The 14,832-nt window shown below is 38.5% G+C and overlaps 1 protein-coding gene across 1 annotated transcript in view; it reads right to left on the bottom strand.

Moving 5' to 3' along the window:
- CCDC7 (coiled-coil domain containing 7) overlaps nt 1-14,832 on the bottom strand; it is a 279,639-nt gene that overhangs the window by 205,441 nt on the left and 59,366 nt on the right. The window contains exons 16-17 of the mRNA XM_088844150.1: nt 3,292-3,537; nt 2,079-2,151 (exon numbers count right to left, since the gene is read on the bottom strand). Of these exons, the coding sequence (XP_088700276.1) occupies nt 2,079-2,151; nt 3,292-3,537 (319 nt within the window). The remainder of the gene's footprint in view (nt 1-2,078; nt 2,152-3,291; nt 3,538-14,832) is intronic.

The raw sequence follows: 14,832 nt of genomic DNA, 5'->3' as shown, positions 1-14,832 counted from the left end.
CCTCAGAAAGCTAAATTTAAAATTATTTTATGATCCAGCAAATATACTCCTACCCAAACAATTGAAAACAGAGATTTAAACAGATATCCTATACCACGTTCAGTGTAGAATTATTCACAGTAGCCAAAAGTGGAAACAAGCTAAATGTCCATCAGCAGATGAATGGATAAACAAAATGTGGTATGTACATACAATAATACATTCAGTTCAGTTCAGTTGCTCAGTCGTGTCTGACTCTTTGCGACCCCATGAACCGCAGCACACCAGGCCTCTCTGTCTACCACCAACTCCCAGAGTTTACCCAAACTCATGTCCATTGAGTTGGAGATGCCATCCAACCATCTCATCCTCTGTCATCCCCTTCTCCTCCCTCCCTCAATCTTTCCCAGCATCAGGGTCTTTTCATATGAGTCAGCTCTTTGCATCAGGTGGCCAATTGGAGTTTCAGTTTCAACATCAGTCCTTCCAATGAACACCCAGGACTGATCTCCTTTAGGATGGGATGGACTGGTTGGATCTCCTTGCAGTCCAAGGGACTCTCAAGAGTCTTCTCCAATACCACAGTTCATAAAAAGAAACGAAATTCTATATGCTAAACTGTGGGTGAACCTTGAAAATATGCTAAGTGAAACAGGCCAGGTGCAAAAGGACAAATATATAATTCCACTTCCATGAAACATAATAGCCAAACCCACAGAAAATGCGTAAGTGAAAGAAAGTAAGTGAGAGGTTACCAGGGGCTGGATGGAGGCAGGAGTGGGAGTTACTGCCTAACATGTTTCTTTTCAGGGTGATGAAAGTTGTGCATATAGATGTACTGATGACTGCACAAAACTGTGAATGCAGTTGATGCTATTGAATTTTATACTTTAAAGATGATTAGAATGTCAAATTTTATGTATATTTTATCACAATGAAAAAAATGTGTCAATTGATTAAATTGAGTTCAACTACTGGTTAAAAATACATGATAAACTCTGAACAAAAGAAAACATCCTGACCATAATCAAAATATTTATCTCAGGTAACTAATCATCCCATGGACTGTAGTCTACCAGGCTTCTCTGTCCATGGGATTTTCCGGGCAAGAGTACTGGAGTGGGTTGCCATTTCCTTCTCCAGGGGATCTTCCTGACCCAGGGATCGAACCCAGGTCTCCTGCATTGCAGGCAGATGCTTTTACCCTTTGAGCCACCAGGGAAGCCCAACTAATCATCATAGGTGAAACCATAGAGACACTCATTTCAGAGCACAAAAGAAGAGTGATACTTCCATACTCTCAGTTCAGTTACTGAGTTGTGTCCAACTGTTTGCAACCCCATGGACTGCAGCACGCCGGGCTGCCCTGTCCATCACCAACTCCCAGAGCTTGCTTCAACGCAAGTCCATCAAGTTAGTGATGCCATCCAACCATCTCATCCTCTGTCATCCCCTTTTCCTTCTGCCTTCAATCTTTTCCAGCATCATGGTCTTTTCCAATGAGTCAGCTCTTTGCATCTGGTGGCCGAAGTATTGGAGTTTCAGCTTCAGCATCAGTCCTTCCAGTGAATATTCAGGACTGATTTCCTTTAGGATTGACTGGTTTGATCTCCTTGCATCATAACGGTTTAAAAAAAATTACTTTGGAAGTTTCAGCCAATGCAATAAGATATGGATGGGTTATAATAAAATCTATGTATGTTGGGAAAAAAGACTAAGCTGATGTTTTATAAAATATACACTGAACACCCAAAAACCCAGCTAAAACATTATTTATTTATAACACAAAGCATATTTTTTTCCTGTTATACTCTGATGAATTTGGGGTATAATATTATGTTAAGAATTCATAATGCCAAATACTGTTATTTGGTTGAGAGAAAGCTATCACTTTCCTTTTACACAAAGTTAAGACAGACTGAGCAGAATGTTAACTCACCAAATTAATCTTTACACATTGGTCAGTATATTTACATATTATCTCATGACTGTCTAAGAAGTTATTTCTATACTCAGTAATGTTCTCATTTGATTTACTTATAACATGGGAACACAAAATCATTAATATCTTTTTCTTACAAAAGACAAAATCTTTTTACCTTGAAATTCTCTTGTTTCTTGGTAAGTTTGTTTTTCAATCTTAGTTTGTAAATTCTCTTCTAAAATATCAGCCTTAATCGCAAAAGTTAAAACAAGTAATTACAAATTATACATCATAGAACTCTAATTACCTTCTTCTATATCTGCAATGTCATTACAGAAACTTTTTATCTTTCATTATTTCTTGAATGTATCAAACTTAAAAATGAAAATAATTAATATATCTGAGGGACATTTGGGAACACTTAATAGTGTGTAAAGACCTTTCCCAGGCAAAATTGTGATTCTTCTTCACAAATAATTCCAAATAAACCAAATTAATATTTTAAAATCATGAGTCTAGTTTAGATTTATATTTTCACCTAATTCAATCTCTAGACAAACTCATACGGCTTCACAAAATTATTTTTATAATGCCACTTAATAGCTTGCATGATAAAAATATTGTGAATATGTTAAATATCATTTTTATATATATGAATATATGTCAAATATAATTATCATTTTTCTTTTTCCCAGAATTTTAACTAAGAATTTCCTAGTTAAACAGTATTTTAGCAAAGGCAATTCTAATAATTTTCTAAGGCAAGTTTAAGGTATATAAAATTATTTCAAAACAACTATGGTCTCACAATTATCTTAATATGTAAAAATTTTTATAGATGAACATGAAATAATTTTTCTGTCTCAGAAATCATGTGTCTTTCAATTTATCATTAAAATTATAACTCAAGCCACAAATTCTTTGTTGGTACAGATTAGAACCTTTATATTAAAATATTGATTCCCAAATATCCCTTTAAAATTTTAAATATACAACAGGTTTTATCATAGTCAGGGAGTTTGGGATCAATATGTACACACTGCTATATTTAAAATGGGTAACCACAAGGACCTACTGTATAGCATATGGAACTCTGCTCAATGTTATGTGGCAGCCTGGATGGGACAGGGGTTTGGAGGAGAATGGACACATGTATATGAACGGCTGAGTCCCTTTGCTGTCCACCAGAAACTATCATTACATTGTTAATCGGCTGTACTCCAAAACAAAATAAATTAAAAAAATAATGAATTGAATTAAATGGCAAATTTTTAATTCCATTTAAATAAGAAAATATTGATGTTTTAAATTAACATTGAATGAAAGTATTGACGAAATATAGCAATTAAAATAAAAAGCTTTCAATTTATTATGCTGTATCTTACCACCTTTGAGATGTCAGTACCCAGTACCCTTCTTTTAACAACAGGAGGTGAGATGAATGATGCTGCAAACATTTCATTCTCTTGAGGCAATTTTCCAACAGACTGTGTATCTTTAATTTCTTCATGCCATAACATTGTTGTGAATGTTTTATCATAGTTCTTTGATGAAAGTATATGGGATAGATCTTCATTAATTAAACCTTCACTTGGAGTCTTTAAAAAAGGTGATCCATCTTGAGACTTGAGGATCTGTGAAAGATCTGAAATAGCAGGGCTAGCTCTTTCCTTCTCTGAGCTTTAGAATTACAAAACATCTTGTATTAGATTATATGAACAACATTTTTTATTTGTAACTAAAGAATCATTTGCATAATCTATAAGGATATTAAATGAGCAATTATAATTATTCATTAATTAATAGTAATACAAATTTCAAATTGATGCTAGATAGCGAGCTAAGGATAATGTATCTCATGGGTTTTAAAATAGAGACAAAGAGTCTCAAATTGGCCAAGACAGCAGAGTGGGAACACCCTGAGCTCACCTCCTCTAATGGGCATAGCAAAATTACAACCATTACGGAGCAACTATTGATGAGAAAAACTGGATGATCAGCAGGAAAGATCTTCTACTAAAGATTTAAAGAAGGAACCACAACAAGATAGGGAGACGAAGTGGAGCCACAGTGTAGTGAAGATCCACAGCCCCAAGTGAATAACCCACAAAGGGAGGATGATTACAATTGCAGAGGTTATCTCCAAGGAGCAAGAGATCCAAGCCCCACACTGGAGTCATCAGCCCAGGAGTCCTACACCAACACAAGCCATCTAGAACATTCGGCTTTGAAGGTCAATGGGACTTACTTTCAGGAAAGTCAGAATGTTACAGGAAATAGAGACTCCCTTCTAAGAAAACACACATATAATCTCACACACTCCAGGAGTCATAGCAGAATCAGTTATTTAAAAGGAGACTGGATTACACCCACCTGCTGCTCTTAGAGAGCCTACCAGAGAGGCAAAAGGCAAATGGAGCTCACCATGGGGACACAGACACTGGTGGCAGGCAATTTCGAAAGTTCTTTCTACCACACGGTCACTGGCACAACCAAGCTCCGCTCTGGAATACCCCCTCTAGATTATTGGCACCCAGCCCTGCCCACCAGTCTGTCAGAACCAGAACTGGGACCCCTCAGGCCAAGCAACTAGCCAGGAAGGGACTTACTCAGTAGCTGCCTTCAGAGGACCTGAGCCCACAGTCACCCTGGGACACAGCCCTATCCACCAGCAGTCAGACACCAGCCCCAGGACCACTGTGGCCTGCAGCCCACTCACCAGCAGGCCAATACCAAGTATTTAAATACCTTGGACCCCTCAGCCAGCTGCCCAGGGATTTGGCCACACCCCTAAACAGGCTGGAACAAGTGTCAGATAACCACTGATCCTGCAGCCAGCTGTATCATGAATCAGCCCAATATCAAACCTCCTAAAATTGGCATTATAGAAATCTCAGAAGGAGAAGTGAGAGAAAGGGGGCAGAGGACATATCTGAAGATAAAATAGCTGAAAAACTCCCATAGCCTGGGGAAAGAAATGGAATCAAAGTGCAGGAAGCACTGAGAGTTCCAAACACAATCATCCCAAAGACAGCCACACCAAGACACATCACAATTAAAATGAGAAAAATTTAGATAAAGAGATAACAGTAAAACAAGGGAAAGCAACAAGTTAGGTAAAAGAGAACTCCTGTAAGGCCAGGCTATCAGCTAACTTTTCAGCAGAAACTCTATAGGCCAGAGGGGAGTGGCATGATGTATTTTAAATGACGAAAGGGAAAACCTACAATAAGAAATGCTCTACCCCATAACGCTTTCATTTAAATTTGATGGCGAGATCCAAAGTTGTACAACCAAGCAAAAGTAAAGAATTCAGCATTACCAAACCAGCATTACAAGAAATGTTAAGGGAACTTCCCAAGTGAAAAGAAAAGGCAAAAACTAGAAACATAAAAGGCACAAAAAACATGAAAAGTGAAAAGCTCATTGTTAAAAGCAAATATACAGTAAAGGTAATAAATCAACAACATACAAAGTTAGTAGGAAGATTAAAAGACTATACTAGTAAAATTTTCTATATTCACAATAAGCAGTTAAGAGATACAAAAAGATATAAAAGACGATGTCAAAAACAGTAATCATATGGGGTTGGAGTGTGGAGAGAAGTGAAAACACAGGGTTGTTAAAATGTTTGAAATGCAGAAATCAGTAACTGAAAATAATCACATGTATACTGAGAGATTTCTACATATAAAACTGACAGTAACCACAAACCAAAAATCTACTCTAGATACACACACACAAACAAAAGAATCCAAACATGACACTATAGGCAGTCATCAAAACACAAGAGAATGAAAAAAAGGGGAAAAAAAGGACTATAAAACAAATTCTAAAACAATTAACAAAATGGCAATTAGAACATATCAGTCAAAATCACATTGAATGTAAATAGAATAAATGCCCCAATCAAGACACAGAGTGACTGAATGGATAGAAAACAAGATACACACACATACACACACACACACACTGCCTACAAGAGACACTTCAGACCTAAGACATCCAACCGTCTAAAAAGTGAGGTGATATAAAAAGATGTCTCATGCAAACGAAAATCAAAAGAAACCTGGCAGAGCAATACTTACCAAAAAGTATATAGATTTAAAACAAAGACTATTAAAAGAAACAAAGAAAGGAATTAATCAACGAAAAAGGATCAATCCATAAAACTGTAAATATATATGCACCCATTGTAGGAACACCTAAATGCATAAAACAAATATTAATAATACATAAAGAGAAACTGGCAGTAACACAAAAATGGTAGGGGACTTTAACACCCCACTCACATCAAAAGGACAGATGATCCAGACAGAAAATCAATAAAGAAACACTAACTTAAATCACACATTAAACCACATGGATTATGTATATACATGGAACAGTCCATACAAAATCAGCAGAACACATATTCTTTCAACTGCACGTGGAATATTCTGTAGGAAAGATCTCATGTGAGGCCACAAAAGAAGTCTCAGCAAATTCCAGAAAGCTGAAATTATATCAACCATCTTTTCTGATTGCAACACTATGAAATTAGATCAACTACAAGAAGAAAAAAACTGCAAAAAACCCCACAAACATGTGGAAGTTAAACAATATGCTACTAAACAACCAATGAATCACTGAAGAAATCAAAGAGGAAATAAATACCTAGAGACAAAAGATAACAACATGACAATCTAAAACCTATGGGATGTAGCAAGAGAGGGAAGTTAACAGCAATACAAGCTTACCTCAGGAAATAAGAAAAACATCAAATAAACAACTTAATCTTACACCTAAATGAGCTACAGAAACAAACAAACAAACAAAACCCATAGTCAGAGGAAAAAAATCATAAAGATTACAGTAGAAATAAATAAAATAGAAACTAAAAAAAAAAAATCAACGAAGCTAAAGGCTGGTTATTTGAAAAGATAAGCAAAATGAATAAACCTTTAGCCAGACTCACCAAGAATAAAAGGAAGTGCCCAAATCAATAAAATCCCAAATGAAAAAGAAGTTATAACCAACATCACAAAAATAAAAAGAATCATAAGAGACTACTTGCTGCTGTTCTTTAGTGTTCAGTTGTGTCCAACTCTTTTGTGATCCCATGGACTGTAGCCCGCCAGGGTCCACTTTCCATGGGATTCTCCAGGCAAAAATACTGGAGTGGGGTTGCCATTTCCTACTGCAGGGAATCTTCCCAACCCAGGGATTGAATCTGCCTCTCCTGCAGCTCCTGCATTGGCAAGTGTATTCTTTACCACTTCGGGAATGGACAACCTAGCTTTTCAGGACAAATTCTTAGAAAGGTACAATCTCCTAAACTTAAACTGGGAAGAAACAGAAATGTGAACAGACCAACTACCAGTACGGAAACTGAATCAATAATTTTAAAACTCACAACAAACAAAAATTCAGCTTCAGAGGCTTCACAGGTGAATTCTACCAAACACTTAAAAACTTAACCATTATGCTTCTAAAACTATTCCAAAAAATTGCAGAGGAAGGAACACTTCCAAATTCATGGTATGAGGCAGCATCAACCTGACACCAAAACAAGACAAAGATACCACAAAAAAAGAAAATTACAGGCCAAAATCACTAACGAATATAGATGGAAAAATCCTCAATACTAGTGAATTATATTCAACAATACATTAATACATGATTAAGTGGGATTTATCAGAGGAATTTGGCTTAAAACTCAACATTCAAAAAACTAAGGTCATGTCATCTGGTCCCATCACTTCATGGCAAATAGATGGAGAAACAATGGAAACAGCGATAAGACTTTATTTTGGGGGGCTTCAAGAAATTTGGGGGCTCCAAAATCACTGCAGATGGTGACTGCAGAAATTAAAAGACACTTGCTTATTGGAAGTAAAGCTATGACCAATCTAGACAGCATATTAAAAGGCAGACACACTACTTTGCAACCAAAGCTCTGTCTAGTCAAAGCGACGGTTTTTCCAACAGTCATGTATGGATGTGAGTGTTGGACTATAAAGAAAATTGAGTGCAGAAGAATTGATGCTTTTGAACTGTGGTGTTGGAGAAGACTCTTGAGAGTCCCTTGGACTGCAAGGAGATCCAACCAGTCAATCCTAAAGGAAATCAGTCCTGAATATTCATTGGAAGGACTGATGCTGAAACTCCAGTACTCTGGCCACCTGATGCGAACAACTGACTCATTGGAAAAGACTCTGATGCTGGGAAAGATTGAAGGCGGGAGGAGAAGGGGACAACAGAGGATGAGATGGTTGGATGTTATCACCGACTCGGACATGAGTTTGGGTAAACTCCGAGAGTTGGTGACGGACAGGGAAGCCTCGTGTGCTGCAATCCATGGGGTCTCAAAGAGTCTGACACAACTGAGCGACTGAACTGATTACACAAATGCAATGATTTTTCACTATCTGCAAATCAATGTGATATGTAACACATTAGAAAATTTAAGAATAAAAACCATATGATTATCTCAATAGATGCCTTTGATGAAATTCAACATCCATTTATGATTAATAAACTCTCCAGAAAGTGGGTTTAGAGGGAACATACCTCAACATAATGAAGGCTATATATGACAACCTTAGCCAACATTATATTCAACAGAGAAGATGAAAGCATTTTCTTTAGTATCAGGCAAAGAACAAGGATGCCCACTCTTGCCATTTTTATTCAACACAGTCTGGGAAGTCCTGAACACAGCAGTCAGAAAAGAAAAAGAAATTTAAAAAAATCCAAATTGGAGAGAACAAGATGGCAGAGGAGTAGGTGAATGTGGAGTACATCTCTTTCCACAGATACATCAGGAATACACCTTCAGACACAGAAGTGCATGCAGAAAACCAGCTGAGAGCAGACAGGAGTACCTAACCAGAGGAAAAGAAGATAATAGAACCATGCAAAACTCAGTAGGATGAAGGAACTAGGGGGAAAGACAGGAGTGTTAGTAGGACTGGACCTGAACTTGACAGGTGAGGGAATTGAAGCAGGGGTCTGATCCCCTCATCGGGGCAACTGCCTGAGTCAGAGGAGAAACATTTAAGGCCGACAGTGAAACAGCTCATCTGTGGCAGCCTAAATGGAATAAGAATCAGACAGTCCTTGCCGCAGCCATACATATCTCAGACAAGAACGCAGGTCCCGTGGAAGGCGCAACAGCTGGAAGCTGGAGTTTGTGGAGCAATCCCAGAGCAAGGGCTGCTGTTGACTGTAGAGAGATGATCGAGGGGATGTGAGGAAGGAGATTGTGGTGGGAAATGCCTGTGGAGGGAAGTCAGGCAGCCATGGAGGCAAGGAGATACTGCTGAGTCACATGTAGGGGGTGGATTCATCGCGATAGCCTCTCTCTCCACACGCCAGCATCTGCAGCTGAACAATAGAGAGGCTGGCCCATCAAACACCTAAGGCACTGAACTACAAAGTAGGACCCCACCCAGAGTGCTCCTTTAAGCGACTGGTGCACCGAACTACAGAGTAGGACTTCACCTAGGGTGCCCCTTTAAGTGCCTGATGCACCGATCTACAGAACAGGACCCCAGCCAGGGAGGCCGCTCTATGTCCCTGAAGCGCTGAACAACAGAGAAGGATCCCAGGCAAGGGAGCCCTCTAAGTACCTGAACAGGTAGAGCTACGGAGAAAGACTGGCCAAAAAGGCCTTCTGATGGCCAGCTACAAGAGGCTAGAAAAAAGACTCTGATAGGGCCATAACTCCTGCAGTGGAGGCAGTCCGTGTCCCTGAACACTTGGTGCCACCAGGGTCCCTGCAAGCCAAGAAGCTGCACCACCTTCATGCTAAACTCTCATTGAGACATAGCTGCCACAGGCAAAAAAAAGTCTTGCATCTATGCGCGCAGGGTCACTTAGGTAATGTCAGACTCCTTACAACCCTGTAGACTGTGGCCTGCCAGGCTTTTCTATCAGGGAGGGGTTTTTCCAGGCAAGAATACTGGAGTGTATTGGCCAATACTGGTTGCCATACCCTTCTAGAGCACTATATTTCCTGCTTCCCTAGACACCAACTCCCCTGAGTACCTGGTGCTGCAAGAACCCCTGCAACCCAAGCAGCTGTACCACCTCCACACCTGGGCCTCACAGGGGCAAACCCAAGTCCTCCAAGGCAGCCTCAGGAGCAAACTCCAGTGGACGACCCACACGCAGAGGTAGAAATAAAACCACAATTGAAACCCAGGGGCAGTTAGGCTAAGGAAGAAGACCCAAAACCTTCCCACCAGCTGTACAAGATGAAGATTAAATCCACACAATCAACTAGGAAGACTCTGTTTCTATGGAATATATAAAAGGTCATTGAGAGCTCCCATAAAAGAAAATGCACTAGTTCTGATAGCTGTGGACACTGGAGGCAAGAACACACAAGAGTAGGACCAGATTAGAATCTGAGCTGCCCCCACAGCAGGTCCAGAGATTGACACACTGTTGGAGGGCCTCCTAGGGTAGTGAGGTGGACGTGACTCCCAGCAAGGGAAAGGACTCTGACAGTAGTGACTCAAGAAAAACATTTATTATTGTTTTGACTTGTTCTGTAGATTCTTTTGGATTTTTTTCTTTTTTCCTTTTTTGTCCCCCTCTGTTGTAGCTGTCGATTTTATTGACACTATGAAAAAGCTTTCGAGCATTTTTTTTTCCTCAGTCACATTTTTTATTGTTGTTATAAACCTCTGCCTCTACATTGGGCTTTTGCAGTTCTGTGGAGTTTCCCTTTTTTTTCTCTTTAAAAATTTTTTAAAAATCTATTATTTTTCTACAGTTATCCCTTTGTTTGCTTTTCCTACTGTTCTTTTCCCCTTGCACTTAATCTTTAGTGTATATAAATCTTCATCTACCTAGAGACTGAACTGACTGACTGACCTCTATTTAACTGTGCATATCTATTCTTTCTTTTCTTTCTTTCCTTTCCTCTCAACATACTTCTCAGTTGTGTTTTCATTGCTTTATTCCCCACCTGGCACCTTGCTTTAACCTTGTTTTCCAGTTTGTGCTTTAGTTAGTTTTGTTCTTAACTGGTAAATATAATTTTTGATTTCCTTTGTTTGTCGGGTCAATCTACTGTACGTCATTTTTGTTAGACTGTTTTGACTTTGCTCATGGGTATATATGTGTATATTCCATTATTTTAATATTATTTGCCTGACTTTTTAACTGTCATGTGTCTAGGGTTCATCTTTGGCTTCTCATTTTTGGATATTTGTTTTATTCTCACTTAATGCCATAACAAACCACTTGTGGAATCTTCATTCCTGGCCAGAGATCAAGCCCTGAGCCTTTGGAGTGGGAGCACTGACTCCAAGACCCTAGACTACCAGAGAACTAACTCTCAGTTCTGTTCAGTCACTCAGTTGTGTCCAGCTCTTTGCGACCCCATGAACCACAGCAGACCAGGCCTCCCTGTCCATCACCAACTCCCGGAGTTCACTCAAACTCATGCCCATTGAGTCAGTGATGCCATCCAGCCATCTCATTCTCTGTCATCCCCCTCTCCTCCTGCCCCCATTCCCTCCCAGGATCAGAGTCTTTTCCAGAGAGTTAACACTTCGCATGAGGTGGTCAAAGTATTGGAGCTTCAGCTTTAGCATCAGTCCTTCCAATGAACACTCAGGACTGATCTCCTTTAGAATGGACTGGTTGGATCTCCTTGCAGTCCAAGGGACTCTCAAGAGTCTTCTCCAACACCACTGTTCAAAAGCATCAATTCTTCGGTGCTCAGCTTTCTTCACCATCCAACTCTCACATCCATACATGTCCACTGGAAAAACCATAGCCTTGACTAGACAGACGGGGAGTTTCAAATAGTGAGAACTCAAAAGAAATCACTTGAATACAAGACCCAGCCTCACCCAACCACCAGTAACACCCAATGCAGGACACCTCATCTAAACAACAAACAAAACAATAATACAAACCCAATTATCAGAAGACAGGAACACCACCTCACTCAGCCTTTCCCATCAGAGGAAAAACAAACAAACAAAAACTCAGAACAAATCTCACCCTATACAAAGCTTGCAAACCACTGGACGAAACTTAGGAGGGCAGAAACCAAAAGAAAGAAAGAATTCAACCTTGAAACCTGGGAAAAGGAGACCTCAAACACAGTAAGTTCAAAAAAAAGAAAAGGCAGAGAAACACTACACAAATGAAAGAACAAACTAGAAACATAGAAGTTCAAATAAATGAAGCAGAAATAGGCAAACTACCTGAAAAAGAATTCAAAATAATGATAGTGAAGATGATCAAAAACATTGAAAACAAAATGGAGAAAACGCAAGAATCAATTAACAAAGACCTAGAAGAATTAAAGAATAAACATACAGAGACATACAACAAAATTATTGAAATTAAAAACACTCTAGAAGGAATCAATAGCAGAATATCTGAAGCAGAAGAATGAATCAGTGAGCTGGAAGATAAAATGGTGGAAATAACTTCTGAAGAGCAGAATAAAGTAAAAAGAATGAAAAGAACTGAGGACAGTCTCACAGATATCTGGGAAAATATAAAATGCATCAACATTCAAATTATAGGGGTCCCAGAATAAGAAGAGAAAAAGAAAGGGTATGAGAAAATTTTTGAAGAGATTATAATAGAAAATTTCCCCCAACATGGAAAAGGAAACAATCAATCAAGTCCAAGAGGCACAAAGAGTCCCATTCAGGAGAAACACACCAAGACACATACTAATCAAACTAACAAAGACTAAACACAAAGAAAGAATATTAAAAGCAGCAAGGGAGAAGCAACAAGTAACATATAAGGAAAACCCCATATGCTTAACAGCTGATCTTTCAGCAGAGACTCTGCAGGCCAGAAGGGAATGGTAGGATATATTTAAAGTACTGAAAGGGAAAAATATACAACCAAGATTACTGTACTGGCAAGGGTCTCATTCAAAACTGATGGAGAAATAGAAAGCTTTTTCAGACAAGCAAAAGTTAAGAGAATTCAGTACCACCAAACCAGCTTTACAACAAATGTTACAGGGACTTATATAATCAAGAAATACAAAAGAAGAAAAAAGATCTACAAAATGAACCCCAAACAATTAAGAAAATGGCAATAGGAACATATATATCGATAATTACTTCATTGATACGTATCAATAATTACCTTAAATGTAAATGGATTGAATGCCCCAACCAAAAGACAAAGACTGGCTGAATGGATACAAAAACAAAACCCCTACATATGTTGTCTACAAGAGACCCACCTCAAAACAAGGGACACCTACAGACTGGCTGAATGTATACAAAAACAAGACCCATATATACGCTGTCTACAATAAACCCACTTCAGACATCAAGACACATATAGACTGAAAGTGAGAGGATGGAAAAATATATTCCATGCAAATGGGAAGCAAAAGAAAGCTGGAGTAGCAATCCTCATAGCAGAAAAAGTAGACATTAAAATAAAGAAGATTACGAGAGATAAGGAAGGACACTACATAATGATCAAGGGATCAATCCAAGAGGAAGATATAACATTTGTAAATATCTATGCATAAAAGGCAATGGCAAGCCACTCCAGTACTCTTGCCTAGAAAATCCCATGGATGGAGAAGCCTGGTAGGCTGCAGTCCATGGGGTCGCTGGGGTCAGACACGACTGAGCGACTTGACTTTCACTTTTCACTTTCACACATTGGAGAAGGAAATGGCAACCCACTCAAGTGTTCTTGCCTGGAGAATCCCAGGGAAGGGGGAGCCTGGTGGGCTTCCGTCTATGGGGTCACACAGAGTCGGACATGACTGAAGTGACTTAGCAGCAGCAGCATGCATCCAACATAGGAGCACCTCAATACATAAGACAAACACTAACAGACATAAAAGGAGAAATTGACAATAACACAATAATAGTAGGAGACTTTAACACCGCACTCACACTGATGGACAGATCATCTAAACAAAATAAGCAAACACAAGTCTTAAATGATACATTAGATGAGCTTGATCTCATTGATATCTTCAGGACATTCCATCAAAATTCAGAAGAATACAGCTTCTTCTCAAGTGCACATGGAACATTCTCTAGGATAGACCACATCTTGGGTCACAAATTAAACCTCAGTAAATTAGAGAAAATTGAAATCATATCAAGCATCTTCTCTCACCACAATGCTATGAGACTAAACATTGATTACAAGAAAAAACCTGTAAGAAACACAAACACGTGGAGATTAAACAACACATTTCTAAATAACCAACAGGTTACTGAAGACATCAAAAGGGAAATCAAAAAATTTCTAGAAACAAATGACAATTAAAACACAACCCAAAACCTACGGGATGCAGCAAAAGCAGTTCTAAGATGGAAGTTTATAGCAATACAATCCTACCTCAAGAAACAAGAAAAACATCAAATCGACAACCTAACTTTACACCTAAAACAACTGGAGAAAGAACAACAACAACAAAAAATTAGTAGAAAGAAATAAGTCATAAAGATCCGAGCAGAAATAAATGAAAAAGAAATGAAAGAAATAATAGTAAAGATTAATAAAACTAAAAGCTGGTTCTTTGAGAAGATAAACAAACTGACAAGCCTTTAACCAGACTCATCAAGAAAAAAAGAGAGAAGAATCAAATAAAATTAGAAATGAAAAAGGAGAGGTTACAACAGACAGTGCAGAAATACGAAGGATTATAAGAGACTATTATGAATAACTATATGGCAATAAAATAGAAAACATGGAAGAAATGGAAAGGTTCTTAGAAAAGTTCAATCTTCCAAGACTGAACCAGGAAGAAATAGAAATTATGAACAACCCAATTATAAGCACTGAAATTGAAGCTGTGAAAAAAAAATCTCCCAAAAAACAAAAGCCCAGGAACAGATGACTTCCCAGGAGAATTCGCTCAAACATTTAGAGAAGAGCTAATGCCTATTCTTCTAAAACTCTTTCAAAAACATTGCAGA

This window comes from Moschus berezovskii, chromosome 15, assembly GCF_049115385.1.
Source record: "Moschus berezovskii isolate FMDL1 chromosome 15, NW_MosBer_1.0, whole genome shotgun sequence".
NCBI lineage: Eukaryota > Metazoa > Chordata > Mammalia > Artiodactyla > Moschidae > Moschus > Moschus berezovskii.
Note: the sequence above shows the minus strand (reverse complement) of the source record. Positions and strands in the feature narration are given on the sequence as shown.